General features: G+C 26.5%; 1 protein-coding gene across 1 annotated transcript in view; it reads right to left on the reverse strand.

Moving 5' to 3' along the window:
- Positions 1 to 25,647, reverse strand: part of Cadps (calcium-dependent secretion activator 1) — a 119,766-nt gene that overhangs the window by 13,696 nt on the left and 80,423 nt on the right. Inside the window, 9 exon segments of the mRNA XM_067270864.1 lie at positions 62 to 97; positions 183 to 300; positions 2,343 to 2,498; positions 5,682 to 5,823; positions 5,893 to 6,049; positions 12,969 to 12,986; positions 20,236 to 20,345; positions 21,798 to 21,821; positions 24,975 to 25,098. Coding sequence (XP_067126965.1) covers positions 62 to 97; positions 183 to 300; positions 2,343 to 2,498; positions 5,682 to 5,823; positions 5,893 to 6,049; positions 12,969 to 12,986; positions 20,236 to 20,345; positions 21,798 to 21,821; positions 24,975 to 25,098 — 885 coding nt within the window.

Here is a 25,647-nt window from a genome sequence, read left to right on the forward strand (position 1 = left end):
ATATATTTGAAATGCAAAATGCTAAACTTTTTAGTATATTCAAATGAGAAATGTAAATTACCATGTCAACTCCATCCACAGTACACAATTTCAATGACTGAAACATTAAAAAAATTAATTAAATATAATCATCTTAATCGAATTAAAATTGTTAAATTGACTAAATTGTCACTATTAGGTACCTGATTTTTTGCTTCTAATACTACGTTGATCATGGCACACATCTCTGAAGGAACTATATAATCGGTGCTAATCCATCTACTTCCTTTTCGTTCCCACTGCTGAAAGGCCTGAAGTGTTCTGTAAAAGAAATGATAATAATATATTGTGTTAACATTTTTATTATTGTTAATGAATTGTGAAATGTTTAATATATCACTTAATATAGGATAATACTTTATATACATAATAGGATATTGTTTCATATGAAACTGATACACACAAATTCATGTTTTTGCAAACAGCAAATGGTTAGGATAATCCTTGGATGCACAGGAGTAATTCTGACTATAAATGCATATGTGACTATTTTCGTAATGAAATTCATTGTAGATTTAAAAATAATGATACAAAAATTAGAAGTAATTTTCTACAATGCATATTTCAGAAAAATTATTCAAGATAAAATGAAAGTAAAATAAATTGTTCTAATGTGGCAATTAAATGTAAAGAAATATTTGATTATATTTGAATACCATACATAACTATGTTCAAAGAATTAGAACAAAAATACCAGCACTGTAGTCCTCCAAAAGACAACCAGAATGATATGTAAGAATCAGATTAAGAGGTACTAGGAGTGTTAAGGTAAAAATATAAATAAAACATTTTCAACACATCTGAATATTTTCAGTTAATTGTGAATGGTTGAATAAGTGTCTAGGTGTCTAGGCAATCATCTGAGACTACTTGGAGTGGAGCATAAATTTTTATGGAATTTTGTTTAAACAGTACCTGCTGATATACAGTATGGTCTTGTCGAGTTCAAGAATTACTCAGAAACAATTAACTCACAGATATTCTTGAACTTGAACTTGAAAGGAGGGTAAATGTTAGATTTGAAAGACATAACAATTTAGTTTATTTGTCCAAAACCCGTTTTAAGTGATTAGCAAAGTAACTGATTACATCCAGCTAATATTGCTAATTTTTAGCAACTTATTAAATATAAACTTTATTCTCTTATTTTTAGCTATTTACCTATTTGTAAGTGTTCTCACTAAGAATTCTCTTTCAATATATTGAGATAATTTGTTAAGTTTACAAATAGTACAGATATAATGATAATTTGACGAGTGAACTCTCTATATTCAAGTTCCTACTACAAACAATGATACTCTTTAATACCCATTGTGATATCCCAATTGAGTAATTCTGGTACAACAAATTTTTCTGCAGTTGCATTTGTGAAAAATTTGAAAATTGTGCTATTAAAAATGGAAAGTAGAAATTAAGTCAATTTCTAGCATATGTCTTAATGGCCTATCACAGTTGTGCAATTTAGTGATTTCAATGCAATCTTATGAGCATATTCTTAGTTCATTACAGTATTCATTACTCATTTATTTTCAATGCTGTCTGGTTTTTATACATTAATATTTTAATGTAAAGTGTACAGTTATTACAACATTTCCATTGTTGTCTACAATAAGTAAAAGAAATGTAGTTCATGTACAATTCCTAATATAAACAGGCACTATACAAATTTATTCATTACGTTACTTCTTACAAATGTATTCTTCAATAATGTCATTAAGTATTTGTTAGATTTAATATCATGCTAAAATAATGGATAGATAAGTAAATTGACTTTTTGCAATCTTTTAGTGTCAGTTGGAAAAATTAGTTGAGTTTATTTAAATTCACTAGAGAAAAAGTTAGAATTTTTCCCATATGAAATAATGGAAAATATTTCCCAATATTTGAACTGTTTTCAGGAATGTATTATATTCAAATAACAAGGTATTACTGTATATATACAAGTTACAATATAAGTAAATTTTGGTGAAAAAAAATTACAGAATCTTTTAGAAAATGCTGTGTAATATTTGAATATTTTTTATGTAAATATGAATTGTGATAAAACATAATTTATAGTATATGATAAATTTTGCATAATGAGTTTTTTAAACAATTACATATCAATGTCACTAAGGATGTATATAATAAAACAAAATATTACAAATTCTGTAACACAAAAACTTTAATGTCTAATTATTTATAAACTTCTCAAAATTTCAATAATTAAATTTTAATTTACTTTAAAAATTGCAAATAGATCAAAATTATTTTTCAGTATGACATAAAATGTAATAATAAATATTTTAAAATATTTCACTTACCTATTTATACATGATTCTAACATATCACAAGCCATAAGTTTTAACCTTTGTTCTAAATGTTTAGCAAATACTTCATCTGGCCAATGAAGATCTCTAATAAATGTTTGTAAAGCATCTAACTTCCAAAATAAATCTTCTGAAGTACCACAACCATGGCTGAAATTTAAAACTATTTGTTATTTACATAGTTTTTTGATTCATAATCACATATAACAATTATAAAAATATTTGAACTATTACTTTAAATATATTTGCTATATAATAAGCATTCATTTATAACACTAATCAACAAAATAAAAAAAAAACTTTTTGCAACAGAGATGTAACATTGTAATTTATACATGCTGATTCCAAAAATGTCATTAGTTTTTCCACAACCATACAAATTTCCACCACAAGTACAACACGAGAAGCTGTACATATATGAATGTATGTAAATGCAGTGAAAAATTCACAAGTAATAATATATAATAATAGTTTATCAACTCAGATACATTATCTTCTGATATTTCAATGGTCAGTTACTTTGCAAATAAGTAAATAATGTAACAGAGCAGTAGTTTTGTGAGATGTTGAATTTTCCTATTGCTGAAGGATATGAGAAATATAGGCTGTTTTCAACAGTTTAAAAATTGATTGTCGTCATTTGACTGCATTGAATTTACCATATACGAGGGCTGTTCGGAAAGTTCGCGGCCTCAAATAGAACAACAAACAAAATAATGTTAAAACTTCTTTTATTTTTTGATGTAGTCTCCTTTGTTAGCAATACACTTATTCCAGTGATGTTCTAGCTTTTTTATGCCATCACAATAGGTCGATTTGTCAAGGTGTGCAAAATACTCATTCACTTCACAGATGACTTCGTCATTTGAGTAGAATCTCCTTCCAGCCAAGAATTTTTTTAGGTTTGGAAAAAGGTGGAAGTCACTGGGGCCAAATTACGTGAGTACGGTGGATGTGGAACTAATTGGAAGTGAAGTTCATTTATCTTTTGTTCAGTGATTCTGGCGGAATGTGCATGTGCATTATCGTCTTGGAACAGAATCTTTTTCTTCTTCAAGTGTGACCTCTTTTCTTCGATTTCTTTCTTCAGTTTTTCCAAAAGTTCACAGTAATAAACAACATTGATGGTCTTTCCTCTTTCTAGGTAGTCAATAAAGACGATTCCTTTAGCATCCCAAAAACTGAGGCCATCACTTTCCCCGCTGATGGAACTGTCTTTGCCTTCTTTGGTGGTGGCGAACTGTGATGTTTCTATTGCTTTGACTGTTCTTTTGTTTCAGGAGTGTAGTAGTGGATCCAGGTTTCGTCAGTAGTCACAAACTGACACAAGAAATCCCGTGGGTTTTTGTGATAGAAGTCCAAACACTCCTTTGACATCAAAGTGCGAACACGTTTTTGCTCGGTGGTCAGCAAATGTGGCACCCGCCTTGCTGAGACCTTCATCATACCCAAATTTTCGGTTAGGATGTGGTGCACTCGGTCGACAGAGATGCCTGTTGTCTCAGCTATCTCACACATTTTCAAACAGTGATTTGCTAACACCAAATCATGAACTTTGTCGATATTTTCTTCAGTGACAGCAGTTGACAGCCGTCCGCTGCAAGGGTCATCTTCCACTCTCTCTTGCCAGATTTAAAAAGGGCTGTCTGTTTTTTCACAGTGGTGTACGAAGGAGCAAACTCTCCCAAAACTTTATCCATGTCAGCTTTGATTTAAGATGGGGTCAACCTTTTTTTGTCAGGTATTTTATGACCGCACGAGTCTCGGTCTTCTCCATTTTTGACAAAGCATGTGCACACTGACTATCTGATAAGCTGTTGTGGAAAAACTTTATGACAAATCAAGCGGAAATTTGTATCATATCTTTAGCAAAAATGGCTGAATTATTCCCGCCAAAAATTAAATTGATCGCAGCGCCGCATATAGGGAAGGCCGCAAACTTTCCGAACAGCCCTCGTATGTAACAAAATGTATCCAGAGAATTGATACAAGTATGCCACTATCATTTCATTATGAACGACATGTATAGCTTCTCTTGTTTCCTTTGTCCTGAGCCAGAAGCACACACATTAATATGCAGACCTTCCTTATTTATGGCTCATATATACTACGAAGTCAACAGTCATGTTGCGAATCTTGGAGCTAGGACAATTGCCAGCAGCACAGAACAACACTGACAAAGCAATATGTTATGCAGAGATTTGATAACTCCTTTTCAAATGATATTGGAGTGGTTATAAGAATAAAAGCAATCATAGACTATGCTAGTCACTGCTTCTATATTTTACATTTTTAAAATTGCCATTTGACACAATCAGTCTAAAGTGATTCTTGGAAAAGTTTATTCGAAGCTCTTTGTTTGATTTTTTGTTTTCTAACTGTTTGGCATTCAACACAGATTAATTTCTCGATTCTTCTTGACGACCGATGTAACTGGTAACATGTCTTCCAGTTTTACATCTGAGACTGCCACCCTAACAAGTTTAGTCTCGAAAAACATTCAATAAATCCTAGACTTTTTAAACTGTGTTAGAAATTTATAGTAAATATGATTTTTTAAAAGTTCTTAATAATAATAGTTTAATTTTTTTTCAAGATTATTTTAAAATTTAACAGAAATAATTTTGATAATATCTGTAGATCACTTGATATTTAAAGAAATCAGAGATTGTCCATTTTCCAAATTGATGCTTAATCTAGCCTAAAATTTACAACATAAAATTTAATTTTTAAAATAATTTAATTATTTTTGAATCTACTAAAATAAAAATTATACATTGGATCAGGATGAGTAAGGGATGACAATATGGTTTTTTGTGAGAGTGATTACCATAACAAAGATAGAGTATATACTGTAAATGATAAATAAAGTAATTGTTGTTAATGGCATCATTGTTGATTTTACTAAGAAATGAGATATTATAGATGCTATTTGAGTGTCAATAATTTAACTTTCATCTGTAAAAAACTTGCCATTTTATAGTAATTAAAAATATAAAAAGATTTCATAACAAAATTTCATAATAGATGGTGCCACACTCAATTTTATTTATTTTGCTTAATAATGTAAAAGTTATTTTTTAAAAATAAAAACTTGTAACAGCTGGAAAAGTTATGCAATTTGTTGATAAGTAGGTTCTTGATAAAAAAAATTTTTTGAAGCTTGATTTAAATTTACATTATAAATTCTGGAAGAAGTTTTTAATAACATTTAGAACTATCACAACTTTCATTTTCTAATAAAGCAGCTAAATCTGTATTTAATCAAGTAGCATATATTCATTTTATATTCATTATTCATATTATAAACAAATTATTTTCTTAAAAACATACCCTTTTATTTCCCATCTTTCTTTCTCGTAACCTTTATGAAGGGATTGAGCAATCGAAGATTCCATCAAATCAACATATCTCACAACTTGTGGAGCAAAGGTATCACGGAGATGTTGATGGAATCTACCTCCGCATAGATTTTCTATTAAAAATTGTTTAAAATTTAAAATAAATTACTTTACATTTGAAACATTTAAATTTTAATATTTACCATCTATTCGTAAATAATCATTCAACACTTGAAACAGAGGAAAACTATCCCAGGTATCCGGTGGTTGCTGAGCTAGTACAGCATCCATGTCAACAGCAAACAATGACCAAAATATTTCGGCATGTTCGACCAAGAGGTCACTAAACCAGGCAAAGGCCTGTAAGAATGTAAGTGAAATAAAAGAAAAATAGTGTAATTATTTTATACGGATCAAAAGTTGAATGTAATAAGCAATAAAAATGAAAAGCATTTTGTTTCTTAATTGAAATATTAAAAAAAATAATCTTAATGAATATAAATCTGATTTAAATTTACTTTTTATAAACATCTGATCAATAAATTAAACAAGTTTTGATTATTGAATTCAAAATTAAATGAAAAAAAATTAACGTTAAAATTAATCTCACTTACCCGATCCTATTCCAGATGAAAAATGAGAACACAGTACACCAGTCACCATGGAGAAAATATAACACATTACACAACAGAAACATTAACTCCACAGAAAAGTGAGCATTTATAGCCAGCCAAAAGCCACAAAATACAATTTTCATATATATAAATATATATATATATATTTCTTTTATATATATATATATATATATATATATTTTTTTTTCTTTTCTTAAATTTAGTCATTACATGCAATCACTTAAAACATAAAACAAAGCTGGCTGAATTTATATTATTTTTATTTAAAACATTATAAATCACTATATAACAACAAATCTAAACAAATTTAATTTAAAATTTCTCTCAATTTGTTAATTCTAAAGTTAAATTATTATTTATTCTGATAATATATTATCTAATACTAATGAAGCAAATGTCTTAATATTAAAACATCTCATTAATTTGGTTCATACAGTCTAATTAAATTATTTATTAAAAAAAATCTGGCAACAACTCATTTTTATTATAAATAAATCTTCAATTAATCTCAAATTTCATGTAAATCCTTCTTTAAGAACTCGGTCACGTTAACGTACCTTGCAAATTTTACCCTTTACTTTCAAATCTTCCGACCCACCATTTTAACCTGATGAAATTTAATTTATAACTTATAATTCTTAACTGAAGAGAACTGAAATTAGAACATCTAAAACTATTATTTTTAGAAGATTATGCCCCTGAAGATGAGCTGAGAGATCCAAAAGTACAAGAGAAAGTTTGCAAAGTATATTGATGCAATTGACTTTTCTGATAAAGCAGGATTTATTTCAATTTGTTTTAAAATATTATGCATCAGTACAATGACAAATTGCTTTCATAATGATGCAATATTGTGGAATCAGTGTTAAAAAAAATATAAAATTCATTACAGAAAATAATGACATCTGCAATTTATTTTTCAAGATATTAAAAATAATTTATATAATTATATTCAGCTGTTAAAATTAAAAAATTCTATATTTTATCATTTCAAAAAAAAATTATTGTCACCTCCAAGCTTCATCATTTAGTTCTTACATACTTATCATCACATATTTTACAGATTTAATGGAAGTTAAATTTAATCATTATGAGTATTTACATTAATACACATGTGAAAACTCATTACATATACTATTTGGTGTCAATTTTTCTATTAAATTTGTAAATTTTATGAGTAAATTGCAGTCTCCTTTTATGTAATTAACAATTATCAAGTACACCATATCATTCACATTATTAAATATTATAATACAAAGTTATGAGTTTAATGAAGCTGAAAGACTGGTTTCCACGTATTCCACTTCTCAAATGATAAAAATGACATCTCACCAAACTTCGTGGCAAATTATTTTATTATGAAAATGATATAATATTGATCCATTGAATTATTAAATCTGCTGGATTGTACTTTGCTTGTACTGCTTTAAGTAAATATTATGACACAGGAATAGCATATGATTTGTATTCATAATGATCATAAAAAGACCCTTCATGCCAACAATCAAATAAAACAATTAACAGTACAGTGTTGTGGCATTACAATCACAATTTATAATTAAGACATACTTGCTAGTACTTTCGATAGCTTACAGTTACGATTTTCAGGCAAAAAATTTTTCAATGCTATTTCAGTTTGTTCTGTATTCCATCCACGTGCCTTGGATAATTTGAAAAAGTCTGTTTGAAAGCCGAACGTTTGAAAAATTAACTGTATTTGATTTCTTTCACCCGAGGATGGTGGCTGTAAGCTATCAAAAGTACTAGCGAGTATGTCTTAATTATAAATCGTGATCGTAATGCCACAACACTGGAGTGTTAATTAATTAATTAGATTCAATTTTGTACAGAGATAATAGAACTTTGTGCCCACTTTCTAGTTACAAATGTTGAAACAATAGTGTGTCTTCTACTAGTTAAGTAAATATTTTATAATAAAAAGACAAATTCTAAAAAAATAATAATAAATAAATAAATTCTGCTAGCTTCAGGAAGCCAAAATGGCCATAAAAAGTTTCTGAAGCTAGCAGAATTTATTTATTTATTTATTGACATGGTGTTTTATAACCTTTCATGCTAAAAAATATTTTTGCCAAAATGCTTCAAAATACATAGAAAGAAATTCAAATTTAATTCTGATGTTTACTCTCTGAAATTTTAAACAATACATTTTTATAAAGCTTATATTTAAAATAAATATATTGAACATATACAAATAATTTAAAACATCAATGAAGAGTTGCCAGATTTTTTAACGTATCAAACATACAAAATATAAATAAATAGAATTATTTATTTTAAGATAGGTAATTTCAATTCAAACATTCTCATTTTTTACCATAATATCAATAGACAATTCAATTATTTTTTGTTTAATATTTAGAGTAAATATATACTGCTTTAAAATTCTTAAAGCATGAAAAATTATCACTTTTTATGAAATAAATCTGTAAGAAATAATAGAAATTGTATAAAATCTGAAAAACATTTGAAATGAAATAATTTTATTTTAATGAATTTAGAATTCAAATAATAGAAAGAACTCAATGAATTTTTTCTATTAGTTTTATAAGTTTGATATTGTCCTGTGCTAACTTTGACAATATACTTTACAATTTTATACAATATCTAATGCTTTTAAGTTCGAAACACCATCTGTTAATGAAGCATTTAGAATAATTTTGCTTACATTTTAACATGAAAACAACAATTAAAAAAAGCATAAAGATCAAATATATAAGAATGATATTTAAAATGAAAAATTAAAAAATAAAATTTGTTATATGAGTTATGTTTGCAATTAATTTTTTATAATTACTGTATATTGAGATAATTTTTAATATTTCTGTCGCAAAAACTCTTCAATTCATATAAAATTTGACATAAAATACTTTATCTAGGAGAAAAAAAATGGTTGGAGTAATTCTCCTTTTTCTATTATTTTTCTGCTGAATAGTAATTTAAAGGTATGTGTACTCTTGGCAGATAGAATTGCATTGGGTGCATGCACTTGTTCTATTTCAATAGCAATTTCAGTATGAAAAATATCTGTAGAGAATTAGTGGTAATGATATAAATTACGTGATTCTTTATAGTTTTGTCATAGTGAAATTAAATGCCTTTTTCAACTGATAAATAAACTAATAAAAGAAATGGATACAAATGATAGTGCTCCCCTAAAAAGAAAAAAAAAAAAAAAAATAGAGATTTCTGTTAATAAATGGAGTTTTGATAGCTGATTAGCAACCTTGACAATATGAGATGGGCAGGCGGAAATATATACCTCCTCAAGAGTGCAAAACTGATTTCCTCCCATACAACTTATGTGAGGCTCTGGACAGGTCCAAACCATCACTATAATTTGTGTTAAGATATTTTTTGAAAGAAAAAAAAAGGAAGCTAGAAATATTTTTTGTACGAAAACATGATGCAAACTTATAAACAATAGAAAAATGTAAGTCCTAAATAAGTCCACTCTAATAACCTTAAATAGCTTCGCAGCTATATTCATCCACAAACGTTTTCGGTCCCTTAGGACCTTCTTCAGGTGGGATATAAGCAGAGAGTGTCCCTACGAACTAAACTCCCGTTATGTGTCCTAAGATTGATCATCTCAGTTTAGATCAAATTAAACTTCAATGTTGACCTCTCCTGCAATCTAAGTTGAGATCTCATTACATATAGTAATGAGAGATCAACCACTTGAAAAGTGAGAAGAAAGTGACCAATCAGAATGGATGATCGAGGATGGAAATTAATAAAAAAAATCTGGATTTCAAGGACAAAACGCTGATTTCTGTCATTTTTACTGTCAAAGTAACCCATGCACTCCTCTCTCCTTGTTTTGTGTGCTATCGTCCTGACTTTGCCCTGTGTTCGCTTTGTCATCATCCTTCATCTGCTGGACTTGCTCAAGACACAGCACCGAGACCATCGGCACCTACAAACCATCTCAGAGGCCAGAGGAATTCACCACAAACTTTCAATACAGTGATAACTAAATTGAGAAAGTGTAAGCCCACCTTATATAAAATAAATGGGTTTAATTTGTAAAGATGCTTGTGTCAGTATGTCCAATGCCACTACCCACATACCCCACATACAGTTCTAAATCCCTCATACATCCTGATGTGAATTTAACTAACTCCCCCTTTCCGGGTCGGTACATCTCACATTTACCCTTTCTGTCCATCCTTCTGCCAAATGTGTGCACGTCCATAACTAATAACACATGCAAAATTTTTCGATCCATTTTCTCTAGTATGTCTATCCAAGTGTGCACTTACTCTAAGATAGTTGAAAATGTTTGTTTTTGTACTTAAAATAATTGCTGGATAAAAATAATTTTTGTTTTTAGTTATAGTAATTGATGTTTAGAAGCTATAAAAGAATTTTTCCCATTTTTTACACACAAAAATAAAGATTAATATATATTGTGTTTAAAAAAAGTAAATAATACTTAACAATCAATAAAATCATCATATGTAATTTTCTGTAATATAATTTATTTTGCAAACTGTAGATGTTTGTGATTTATAAATGTAAAACAGAAAAACTGTATACATAATGTAAAAAGAACTGACCAGATCTGTGTAGATGCATTAAAATATAACACATTGGAAGACATTATATCATTGAAACAACTATATTAAAAGAATCAAGATATGAGATGATTAAAAAAAGATAAAAGAAAGTACATATTTTTGAGCAATTTTTGATAAACTAATGAAAGGAAGATGAGTAATTTATTAATCTTTTTGAAGATAAAAATTTTTTTGGATTTGTGGTTTCTCTCTATTAGAATGAGCAAAGAACTTGTTATAGAGACATCTATTATCTCTCTCTGAGGAACATATAAAGAGAAAGAAATGAACTGGATGCATGGATGTGGTTACTTACATGACTGTACTTGGCTGTTTCTTCATAAAAAAAAATCAACAAATGAACTTTATAAGATCATTTTTGAATTTAAACAGAGTAAAAATTAAGATGTATTTGACATATTAAGATTGCTGGTAGGCATCAAATATAGAAAGCCTGAAGAAGAAACGAAAAAAAGGGAGCATAACACCAAAATTCAGAAATGAATATTATATTCAGAAATATATATATATATTCTTCATTATTCCTTGGCAGATAGTAAGCTATTTCACGACAAGATTGATATGAAAAAAATATTTCAAATAAAAATGATATGATTAATAATAAATTTAGAATATGAAGTAGACAAATTATAAGATTTTTATGAAAAGTTGTAAGGAAGAAAATTTCCATGATCATTAATTAAATAAATTTTATGTATTAATTTAATTTTACAAATATTTAGGTACATTTATTTTTACTGTTTTTATCCACATCAAAAATGTTGAAATCAGCCTGTAATGCAGAATGATTGTCGCTGATGATTCTTTATGTCTATTAAATGCACAATAAGACAGTTTGGAGAAAGAGGAATTATTATATGACGACGATAAAACAATTTTGGATAGAACACTGCCGAATAATAATAATTTAGATGTTAAATGCCTAGCACTGTCAACTTCTAGAAGAAACACAAATACTATAAAGATTACAGAATTCAGAGTACAGATGTAAATTTTACAATTAAATTTTGGCACAGATTTTATCTTCAATATAAAATAATACAAAGAAGGTAATTATAAATAGTTATTATGAAAATTAAATAATAAGATAAACATTTTACGAAAGTTTTGAAGTCTTTTTGAAGATGTAATATGTTATTAATATGAAATCTGCAAATACATTAGAAATTTTAGTGATAAATTGTATTAAGTTATACTAAACAGTGAATTCTGAATTTAGAAATTTTAGTGATAAATTGTATTAATTATTCTTTTCTGATTACTGCAATAGACTAACCATTGACAACAATGGTTAGTCTATTTTTCTTAATAGCATATTACTAAAATATTAAGTTCTGATTATCTTCACACATTCAATTAATTATTCACAGAATCTTTTAAAATAGTTTGAAGTTTTTTAAACAATACTTCATTTTAATCATCAAATGAAAAATTAAACAGGATCAAATATTGTGTATCTTTGTTTATTTTTTTATTGACTTCATTAAATAATTCTTTAATTTTTTATTTTTATTAAATGAAATTTTGAAAGTTTAAAAATATTTATCCAATGTATATTATTTAAAAAGAGCTATTCATTAATTATGTAAACAGTTTAAGAGGAAGAAAGTTACAAAAAGTACATTATTTTACAAGATGGGAAGGGAAGGAGATCAAGGCATTGTCTACATGGACTTTTTTAGTGGTATTAGTGGCGTACAAATCTGTTCCGATAACCATACTTACCGGTCATGTAAATAAACTATTGCTTAGAAAATATTTATAGAACTTTCTTATTTCAGGGAGCCCATGAACTATTGTACATATAATTAAGGGGAATGGGTTTGCTGAAAGTACATCATCGTATACAGCAGTGAGATAGAGTCAAAAGTGGCTAAAACCTATATACATAATAATGGATAGCTCCAAATTAACTTACTACTTAAAATTTAATTCAGAAATAGGATAAATTTTAATTGCATGAAAACAAATTAATGAGATTACTTATTAAATATCTTACATAAAAAAACAGCAATAAGAAACGGCACATCACAAAATTACACTCACCGATTGAAAGGCCTGAAGAAGCAGGAAAGGACAACATCAAGGAATGGAGGGAAGAGCAAGGAAGAGAGAGCACAAAACAGCAATTAGTGTACAATATTCAACAACATATGCATATATGGGAGAAGAAATACAAATATCACTAAATAATAGCATGCAAAAGTCCACATTGGCAAGGAAAGATAACATACATTTTACGAAGTGTTACAGTTTCATACATTGTGTATTCATGCTTTCAAACAGTGGTGTGTGCAATACCCAAAACAGCATATAAATTTTTGATTACTTACCTTTTATTATTATGCCCCCAAATACATACCATTAACATTTAAATTCTTTTTACTTTGAATATTTAATGCAATTTCAAATTGTCAATAATGTATAAATGCTCAAAATTTAGAAAACTTTTCTCAATACATTTTGATATATCAACATTTAGTGTTTTTTCTTTAAATTAAAAATACTATCAAACAGCATTAAGTTAATTTACGTTTGCTTGATAAAAGTTTGATTTATAATAAAACAAATTATTATTAAAAACTTTTGAACTCAAACATAAAATAATTTCCAAAGAAAATACCAAAAGACAAAATGCTTTATTTGTGTAGATATTAATAATATATTATGATTTTAAATAATATAATACTGTTTAGTACTTGATTGCTTCTTATTCTCTTTACTTAGGTCTTTGGAAGTAAGCACAGAATTTCTATGGAGAACTTATTGTATAGGAACAGTTAACAGTGTTCCTGTACAATAAGTTCTCCATAGAAATTCTGTGCTTACTTCCAAAGACCTGAATATAATATTGTTATTTAAGATGAATTAAAAGAAGCTAACAATTTTATTTAATTTCTGTATAGAAAGAAAATTTAAAAATTATATGAATGCTTTTAAAAAAATCAAACCATATTTCATTTAATTTAGAATGGAACAAGGAAAAACACTTGGATAAACTCAAATATTTTGAATTATTATGTTCATCTTTAGGAGAGAAATTTCAGATGTAGAACTCAGAATTTTCAAAGGCAAGTTAGAAAACCATTCTTACTTTTTAAAAGATTTTATCTTAAAAACATATAAATATTTTGACATTCCTAGGCTTAGATTCCATAATTATGTGAATTCAACATAAAATACTGATGACAAAAATAAGCCCAAGTTTACTTTTCAAAAGTTATTAATAAAAATTACATCATTTTCATCAGAAGAATTATAATAATTTATTAGTTTCTTCATTGTCAGACTCCAATATCTAATTATTATTTTCATTCTCTTTGCTTTTATCATAATTGAAAAAACAAAAAAAAAAAAAAAAAAAAAATCAACATTTCACACAATTGTATTATTTCTTTTCTTTATGAACAGAACAATGTATGTTTCTTATTATTACTATAACAATAAGCTAATCTATCACATAAAAAAAATATCAAAACTTCTTTTTGTGAAGAACAGGTGAATTTTTCATTTCCAAAACTGTGATGCCAACAGTACAGTATCCAATAATCAGTATAATTGATACAGTAGTCCCGCAAATTTGACTAAATGTGGATGAAGAAAGTGACAAGTTACTGAAAATAATGAGGTTTACGGACTCCAGGTGGAATATTCACAGCTCAATACATTGCTACATATTAATCTATTAAAAATCTTTTCACACATTCAGAGCAAAAGAAAATCTACAGTACAATTTAACATAAAATAATTACTATTCTGCAAAAGACATAAAAATTTACCTCCAGACAATGTCTTATTACATGTATATATGTAATAAGAATAATATATATGTAAATTCATGTACATATTAACTATAATATACAAATAATGACTGTTTCTATTTGTAGTTAAATTTTAACTAAAAAAAAAAAAAAACTATTGGCTATTCAGTGGTTACTTTTGCATCATGGCATTTTACAGTGACACCTTGGAAAAAGGGTTATATTCTTTGTTAAAACATAAAACTGATGCTATTATTAAGTGTCCTCAATGAAGAACAATAACTTATTTGATCCTAGTGTTAAGTTAGAAAAAAAATTAATTACAGTAGTGTGTCGAAAATTGGAACGTCGTTAATTGAAATGGCCGGAAACTGGAACGATTTTCAGTCGGACTGTGTCGTGCTGAATCGAACGTTTTTGATACTAAATTTACTTCTAAAGTATAATTTTCATGTTTTTTATATTCTTCAATATATTTATTTTGTTTGTACAAAATAAAGAAATAATTTTTAACGATACGATAGCCTCGATTATTATTATAAAAATTTTCGTTAGGCTTAAAATCGACGAAAATTCAACACGAAGCGACACGCAACGGAGAAAAATTTGAACATCGGACAGGTTAATATATTTTTTCGTACATAATTGGAAATTGGAAAAAATCACTACTTGGAACGACCCCAGTCCCCAATTGGTTCCAGTTATCGACGCTCTACTGTACATGTATTTTCTTTTCATGAAGGACACAATGAGTTTTACTGAATGTCGAGTTGTCAAAAGTCCAGTTTCCAGGACGCTACTGCATCTGTACAATTGTTTTATTAGAATATTTTAATATATAACTTAAATAAAATTATAAACAAATGATTAATAAATAGTTTTGTGATCTGGTCCCTAAGAGAATTTTTTAAGATTTTAACTTGCATTTGAAATGTCTGAATACTATCAATAACGTTTGGAAACATTCTGAACGATTAACTTGAAAATTTACATCTGCAATTATTTAAGGTTTCAAATAAAGCATTTTGTTCATTTGGAACTGAACCACAATAATTGGATCCTAAAACAATTTTACTTTAAAACATTAAAATATTTGAATTAAATCAATAATTTTAACAAACAAATAAAAAATAATTTAAAAATGTAATTATAATTGTAAAATTTTGTATTGTTTTTCCCAATATTAATTTATTACAATAATTTTTCACAAGAAATTGACAAGAAATGAATACACCATTTGTGAAACTTTTAAGAAAATGTGGACTTATTTATATTATTAATAAAAATAGAAATTTTTAGTTAATAAAATTTAAAACTTATATTAATATACATAACAACATGAAATATAAATAACAAATATAATGTGACTAATTTATTTATTCATTTCTTTAATGTTTTAAAAAATGAAATACATTCACAAAATTAAGAAATATATATTTGATAAGCATAGTGTTATCTCTAAACCTTTTGTTACCTAATTTGGTAATAAATAATACATAAACGATTGTTAAAGAAATCAAGAAATAAATTTTTGAAAAAATTACTTTAGATATTTTTTTTATTAGTTTCCTTAAAAATAACAATTTTGTTCATCTTATATATATTTGTATTATCTCTGTATAATTTATTAATATATTCAATAACTAGTTTTATGTTAACTAATTATTGTTTTTTGTAAAATCTGTACAGATTTTAATGGTATTTTTGTAATTTTAGTGATTATTTTATTTTAAAATGTCAGATATTTTCTGACTATTTGTAAACTATAAATTAATTTATTGTGAAATTTGGTCTAGAAATAGGTAAAGCCACTATCAAGAAACTAACTAGTCTGAAAGAAATCAATTAGTGTTTGTTTACTTATTATCTGAATGCTTTTCTTCAAAAATAAAATCATATTTAATTCTGTTCAATGACATAAAAGATACCATTGTAAATAATAATCATAGTTATTTTTAAATAATTTTTTTTTATGATTTTGCTATCAAATATGTAAATGTTTGTATATTTTTTTTGAGAGTTAAATAATATAAATTATTCAAAAGTTAAATAGTTGTTAGAAATTTGTTATTTATATCATAATTTCTCTGTATGAAAAATACGATAAATAAAGTAATAATTTATATATATTAAACTTAAATAAAAGTAATTGTAATGATGTAATGATATAATGAAATATATATTTTTTGTTATTTAATATTATACATGATATTTTAACAATGTTTATTAAATTTTGGTAATATTTTTATTTCATATGGTATGAAGAATATTTACCAAATGAAGATGAACAAAGTAAAAAGTCATTTTTATTACTAAAATTTGAGAATTAACTTCAATTTAAATTTTATTTTTTGCTTCTACTTTGTATTAATAGAACTTGAAGCAGACAATTTACAGAAGAAAACACTAATGATAAATAATTTTTATGACAAGATGCCAAATAGTTAAATGAAAGTAGAACTTACAAGAAGAGCAGCACAAGGAATTTGGTGATGCTTTCCTTGTACATTGTTTTCACAAATTACATTCATTGTTTGTATTTGAGAACTTGATTCTCAGAAACTCATTTGATTCTTAAAGTAATCAATTCTGCTTATTGGTTAATTCCAACAAAGACTATCATTAAAATGATCTTGTGTCTGTATGCCCTCTTGACATGTGATCATTGTTTCTCCGACAAAAAGTTTGAAATCATTCTTGGAATAGTTTGTCATGTTCTGTGTTGACCCTTATATCTGAAGATAAATTTACTTACTTATCTACAAGTGGAATCTTTCCTGTTTTATCCAGGTTAAGTTAAATACTTCATAGCCAAAAACTTCTATTTCCATATTCACTAGTTTAGTGACTTAGAAAATTGTGCTTTTTCCGAAGATTTTTTTTTCCTGTTTAGGCAGGTTTCTATTTTAGAAAGGTTTTACTAGACATAAATGTTAATTTTTTTCAAATTAATATGATAGGTTTTTGTTTATAAGTTACTTAGTTCTGAATTTTGTTTGTTCTTTCAAAGAATTCTTATATTCTTAATACATTATGAATGATGGGTCTTGTAGACAGATAGAAATAGCCAAAAATGTCAGAGCTATTATATTAAAATATTCCAGTAAATCTAGATGCATTTACTTTCATTTAACTTTATGTGAAATGTTATTCATATTATTTAATATCAGAATATTTCATTTTATTTATGTAAATATTAAGTAATCCTGATGTTTATATCTAACTGATCTTCTTAAATACACTTCTTTTTAAAATAGTTTTTTAAAAATGAGGTCTAAATTGGTAGAGAATGATAATTCATTATTTACTTTTGTTTTTTGGAAGCATTTTTTTCATATAATGCAAATGAACTTGGATATCAGAAAATATTTATGTTAAAATATTTAGAATAAGTTATATGTCAAATTATATAAAGGTGTGGCAATAAAGTTTGAAGATTGATACTGTTATGTTTATGTTAGATAGTTTAAATGCACTAATATCACATGTCATAATAAACTATTTCAATTAAGTTTGATTTTTGTCATATTACAACTAAAAGGAGGTAATGAAATGAAAATTTAACAACTTTGTCTTCATGTTTAGTTTTATTATTTTGCTAAAAAGTAATATGTGAACATCAAGCTTTGTTTTAAATTCATGAAAATCATAATTACATTATATACAAAATTAAATTGTTGTGTGTGGTAATGAAACTTTAAGTTGTAGCAATATCTTTGAGTAGTATGAATGATTTAAAGATTGAATCATAACAACATCTACATTTCTAAGAGATGGTCATCCTTCTTGTGATATGAATACAGTTGTTAACAAACATGAAATTGTGACAAGAGATCATTGAATGTCACTAAGAATAATGACAGATGAAATCGTTACTAAAAAACATAATTTGACAAACTGTGTGTGAAAAAACGAAGATCTTTGCTGAATTTATCTTTAAGATAATCAGAAGCACAAAGAATTATATTAAACATGAATTACTTCTTTCAACTTAGAAATAAAATACATTGAAGATATAAAAAATTTTGTCTTCACACTTAAAATTCATTTAAAAACAACCTTGATTTCTTAAGATTCATTCCAGGTAAATGCAGTTAAGTATTTGACCCAGAGACAAAACATTAATGCTATTTTGTCTTTGAGACGAATACTTAGGTTTCAGTTCAACTATAATGCAGTTCAGTAAATGAACGTCAGGAAGTTTCATTTCCAGATCTTAAAAGTTTCATTTAAAAATATAGGCTCAAAATTATTCTGATGATCATCTATTGACAAAAGGACATGATCCATAAAATATGTACCTGAAGGAAAAAGAATGAATAATGCTTCAAGCTAGACATTCCAATGCTTATTGAAATATTTCTCAGATGAGGTCATAGTTTCAAAAAAATTAGTTGATTTTTACTATGATAATGAACTTATCCATTCTGCACTGGAATGAAAAATTTTCTGTTGTGGAGATCAACTATCTGTTCTCTTTAACTGATCTTGCACTATCTGACTTATTCTTCTTTATCGACATAAAAATTACACATAGAACTTTCAAAATATTGAAGACAAAGAAAAATATAATTGCCAGTCCAACTTAAATATCCTCCTTTTAAATGATTTTGCTAACACTTTTCAAAAATGTTTGGAATGATATAGCAGATTCATTTATAGCAACTTGTAAGAAACCTATGAAAAACCAGTCATTACATTGAATTTTCTCAATATTTTCTAACTTTGATGGGAAGATTACATTATATAATTTTAAAAGTAAAGAAAAATATTGCCAGATAAATTAACCGTTAACAATTAAATGACAGTCATATCAGCAAAATGAAAAATAAAACAATCAAATGATAGTTACAAGATTCTATGATTGTGCATGTACTGTACTTTATAATTATCATTATTGGAATCTCTTGTTATATCTAGAAAGAAATTGTAGCAGTTTTTTGTGTCTACTTAGTGTAATTTTTTCCACTTAAGTATAATTTCAATATTAAATTATTTATATGGTTTTTTATGTACAGTGTAATTTAAAAAAATAATAATATTTTTTTAAATATTGACACATACTTTCATTTAAGAGATTAGTCTGATTTTACTTCCAGGATTGTTGATTTGATAATCTGAAAGCCACTCCAACAAGATTTCAACCATTTACATAGTTATTACATTGATAGTAAAATATTAAGTTTAATGAACAATTAGGACCTTTTCTATTGATCATTATATTGTGGCAAATCATGAAATTGAGAGTCACTATAAAGCAAGTCTACTGTATAATAAATGTATTCAAATAAAAAAAAATGATTTTTAATTAAAAAAAGTAGAAAAAGTTGAAGATTATTGCATCAATCTGGGAACTTTATTGCCACTGTATTTCTTACACAACTATTATGAAGATTCTTTTATGTAAAATCAGATTTGTTAATTTTTATATATTTTTCAATTTCAAAATAAATATCTTATATAAAATTTACCATTATTAAAAATATCTAATTAATTAAAAAAATATATTTATACAAATATATAAAAATTGAATATATTCTGCCAACCTCTGCATAATGTTCATTGTTTTGTTGAAGTAAATCTACACATAGCTCAGCTAAATGTATCAAATCTTCCAAATTTTTATTGGATTCAACTGGTTCTTCATTGTTTTCATCTACATCAAAATATAACAATAAGAGAAATATCTTTTTTTTTTATACATTCAAATAACAAATTTAAAGGAAAATAAATAAATCCATCATCATCAACAACAATGGCAGTATAAGAATATATAAAGATTATAACAACTCATATAAAAAGTTTTCTATTAATCATGAATTATATACAATTGCATGTTGTTATTAAAATGAAGAGAAATGATTTTCCATTATAAGATTTTACAGCTTTTATCACAAATTAATATTAAAAACATAATACTTATATATATATAAACATATATACAAGATTTTTATAATAAATTATAATGATTTGGGTAATTTTCACATTTAATTATGAATTTTAAATTAAGGATAAAATTTTTATTTTAAATTTATATTAAAAAAGTAATAATATAACTAAATGAATACACTCTACTATGTAGTCACAGTTTTAAGGCTCTATTCAGTACACAATTGAAAGGCAATAAGTTTATATAATGCAAAGCATGTATCATGACACTTAATATTTCACAAAATTTTGGATTTTAGTTAGTATTGTATTCCAAATTCTAGCCAAAACATAATATTGATAAACATATACACACGTCTAAATATTATGGATGAACACAAATGCTAGCAGTCATAGAAAGTCTTGGTGATAAGCCTGTCACAACATTGTGAATGGCTGCAATGTAGTTCAAGGTCTCTTTGCCTGAGTATTGGTAAGCATTTTTACCCATTTGCCAGCTATGCCCAACTGCTGTGTGTGTCTTTTTCACCGAAAACTTACTTTTATTGCTTTGATTCTTGTAAAATTCTATAAATTGGTGGATATTATCCTCTGTTAGACAAAGAATAATAAAGTTCTTGCCATATATGTCTGCATTCATCTACAGTTCCCTCTATTCATATAGCACAAATGTCATCTGGACCCATGTGTATATGTGCATATCTGAGGTATGAGACCCTGGGCAAAAGCCTACATTGCCTAGATCTAAGACAGCCAATGTTAGTATGTTTTATACTAAGATATATACTATAAATATGAAAATCTTAGAATTAAAAAGTAATGAAAATATTTGTAGTGGTTATAATTTTACATATGATATATGGCAAACCATCAATTTATGCAGATTCTATTATTGTAAAAATAATCTGAAAATAAATTATAAATTTTTGTTTCCAGATTTTTTTTACAAATTTATAATTTGTTTGTTTCCATTCATAATTCTGATTCATTTTTGAAAACAAAATAGTTCACATATTTTCAAAACTATTCATAAATTTAGTTTAAAAATACAGTAAAATTAATAACAGTACTATAAAATAATTTCAAAGAATGCCTATTACTAAATACTTAATTATTTCATATCTAATTATGAATGACAGATGATATAATAATGTTAAATTAGCATGTTAGTTTTTGTTATTTGAACACTTTCAAACTAAAAAAATACAATAATATGTACCTGGTTTAGGTGCTGATTCAGCTCCTTTTCAGAAGTGAAAGCATTTCGTTCAAAAAAAAAAAAAAAAAATGAAAATGAATTAATTTAATATAAATAACAAAGTTTATTTAAATTAATTCTTAAAACTTTAAATAAAAAATATTAAAAAGTATATATATAATCCAGTTCTAATGATTATTTAACATGATTTAATTACAACTTATTAGTATTATGCATTCACTTTTTTATAGTCAGTCCTTAACTTATAAACTCCCAATCTTACAACCATCTGTACTTATGACAACTGGAACTGATGTATTAAAAAAAATTATTTAAGTCCAAGCAATTGCCATGCTTATTAATGGTATGGTACAACAATTAAGCATTAAATATGTAATACTGTAATGGACAATAAGCATGCTTTATATTAGTGGTGGACCAAATATTTGGCATTATTTGGTGTTTGGATAAAAACTAAACACCTATATTCAATATTCAGGCCAAATACTTCCTCAAAGCTGAACTAGTCAGTCAAATGATCTCATTCTGGTTCAGGAAGAGAAAGAGAAAAGGAAAAAAAGTAAAGCATAAAATAGAATGAAAATAACATTTAAAATATGATATTTAAAAATATTATTTATTCCTCACCAAAACAAATATAAGTTTAATAAATGTTCTTGAGCAATTATTATTTATTAATAATCACAATTCAAGAGAGATAAATTAATGAAGAAACATTAATGCTTCTGCATTCATGAGAAGTGATTTACTTAGTTGTCATAAATACTTCCAGCTTTGTCGAACATAATATATCTTTCACTAAATACAGTACTTGCTGGGGCTGCAAATATACAACAGACCTCAATGGCAAGATTTAAATTTTTACATTTTACATATACATAATGTATACATTTTTATTTTAAAATAATATATATAATTTTATTTAAAAAAATTATTATAATGTTGCAAATGTCATGTTCAGCTGATACTGGTGCCTAGTGCTATACCAGACTAAAGCCAAAGCATAGCTATCCCAAACAAGTGTAACATTAAGTTGTGTTACTAGTAAATGTGTCAACATCTAGAAACTTCCTAACAATGTGATATGTATTCAATATTGCAGCTTTCTGTAGTGCCATGTATATGTTTTTATTAAGGTTTAATATTTCTAGACTTTTTTTATAGTAAATGTGGTAGAGAGAGGAAGAGAGGAAAACAGATACAATAAACACTTTATCCATCCTCCACATCTGTCTTATTTCTCAAGCAAGTGGTGTGTACTTGTTGATTTTTTAAGAGTGAGCATTTTTTATGTTATGAGTGTTTGGAACAGAAATGATTATTATATAAGCAATCTTACTGAATTTGTCAATGAGAGTGATGTAAGGTTTATTGTGATGAATTGTTTTATTTGTGATTATGGCTCTGTCATAGTATACTTTGTGTCATTCTCTAATACTGCCTATGGATTATATTTGTAGTATGGTACCTGAATGTTTAATAATCTGTGCTTCTGTGCAAGCTCTTTGTATATTATATTTGCTATTTAATTATGCCTATGTAAATAGTCTGTTTGTGCTAAGAGCTTGAAACCAGGAGTTATATATTGTATTGTTTCTGGCAGTGTGTGGCATTTTCTGCAAGAGCCATTTGTTAATGATGTATCCTTCAGGATTAGTTTACTATAGTTTTTAGTGTTTATGACCTGATCTTGAATGACAACCATGAACCCATCAGTCTCTTCAAACAGACAGCCCCTAGTCAGCCAGTAGTTTGATGCAGTTTTGTCAACATAGTCCTGAACTAGGTCATAGGCATGCCTACCATGAAGTGCTCAGAATGTAAATTTAAAAATGTGTGGTTACTGTCTGCCAGAGATAGCTTAATGTTTCTTGTTTTTTGTGGAATTTTTTTGCAGTGCAGGTTAACTATATTAGTTAGGCCACAGCCACCTTCTTTATGAGTTATTATTATTGTTGTTGTTATTATTATTATACAATAATAAATTTTTTAAAAGTAAAAATGTATATAATCTTTATTATTGAATAGAAGATGCTGCTCTGCATATTATTCTAAGGCTCAGAGTCTAAACCTTCAGTTTCAGGCAGTTCCAAATAAATCAGCTGAAATTGATCAAATATTTGGTATTTCATAGTCATAAAGGCAAGAATATTTGGTATTTGGCAACAGTAACATCAAATAAAAGTTCAGTATTTGGCCAAAAATCTCTATCTGGTCTATTCTTACTTTATACAACTCATAAAAACTGGCAGTACAATAACAAAACAAACACTATACAAGAATTCCAGCAAATAAGGGCCTCTAAACTGTGGCCAAAAATGTTAGAACATTACAGTTATTTGCTGGAAATTGCGTATAAATGTTAGTTTCACCTTTATACAACTCATAAGTTCATACATTTAGTTATAACTTAAATTTTTTTACAATAGCATCTAGATTCCCAAAAGCAAAAACAATGTAATACTAGTAGGACTACTTGATCTGCCATTATCACTAGGCTGCACTTTGAAAAAATTGTAGACCTATAAATTCCCACTGTCGTCTGTTTGTCTGTATTTCCTTAATCTTGAGAACAATGTTAGGTAAATGAAATTCAAGACCAGATAGGGAAAGCTTAGTGGCAGGAGACCCAGATTAATTAATGGATACTTCTGGAAGTCACATTATTTCAATTCAAAAATTTTCCTCTAAAAGGAGTTAGACAGATGACTGGCATCTATTGCTAACAGGAAAAGTATGATGTACAGGGGAAAGATAGTATAACGAGGTGAAGAGCATATATTTTAAATTAAATAAATTAAAAATTGCAGCCTGTCATTGTGACAATGTTACAATAAATAATTGCTCATTTTAATGTCAACTTCACAATAAAATTAAAGTGAATTAATAGTAAATAAAATAAAAATAAAATCAATTCCACAAAGATCAAAATATCCTTTGATATAATTTCTGATCCCTTTGACTATCTGCATGTGTTTATGAATCTTTGTTAATAAATTACTACAATTAATTAATTAAAATATTAAATATTAGTTCAAAGTGCAATGCACTTAAACATTTTGTTGTATATAATGGTATACACAAGCAATTTCTATTATCATAACGTGTAGTTAAAAACATTAAATAATTAGCTATCTTTTTTATATTCAAAATAAATTAAATAAAAAGAATTCCAACCTTCATTCTTTGCTTGTTCCGAAATTCGAGTATAATTCACTAAAGCTGCATTTTCAAGGCACTTTTTAATGACATTTCTTACTTCTTCTGGTGCTGCTGGAGTCATCACATCTTTCATTAAAACCTATATTATTGAAAAACTCTATTATACATTTAAAAAAAATAATTACTGTATTTAATTTATTTATAGTAATGACAAGCATAAATTCCAAAACCATGAAAATCGTTAAGTACTTATTAAAATAAAATAAGTAATTGAATTCAAACATTAACTAATCTTATCAAAATATAAGCAAAAAATTTATTTGTAAATTTATGCTTTTTAATTCTCAGTTAAATTTTGAATTAGATCACAGTATTTAAATTACAATAAATTTTAAATTTAAACTATAAATTCTTTTTTCAGATAATGCATAGGTCAGAAATGAAATATTAATGTATATAATAAACTAAAACAATAACTTATTAAATATTAAATTACATACATTTCTTTAATGACTATATATGTATATGTTTTTAGGTTATTTTTATCTCATGAAATATATATAAATTAAGAAATTTGTATCTATTAGGAAGCTTAAATTTTAAAACATTTTAGTCTTTAATATTTTGATTAAATTCTTACTGGAGGAGAAAAAAATAAAAAAATAATTTTATTTGCTTCATACTGCAA

Source organism: Centruroides vittatus, unplaced genomic scaffold (assembly GCF_030686945.1).
Source record: "Centruroides vittatus isolate TY-2023 unplaced genomic scaffold, ASM3068694v2 contig_388, whole genome shotgun sequence".
In the NCBI taxonomy this organism is placed as follows: domain Eukaryota; kingdom Metazoa; phylum Arthropoda; class Arachnida; order Scorpiones; family Buthidae; genus Centruroides; species Centruroides vittatus.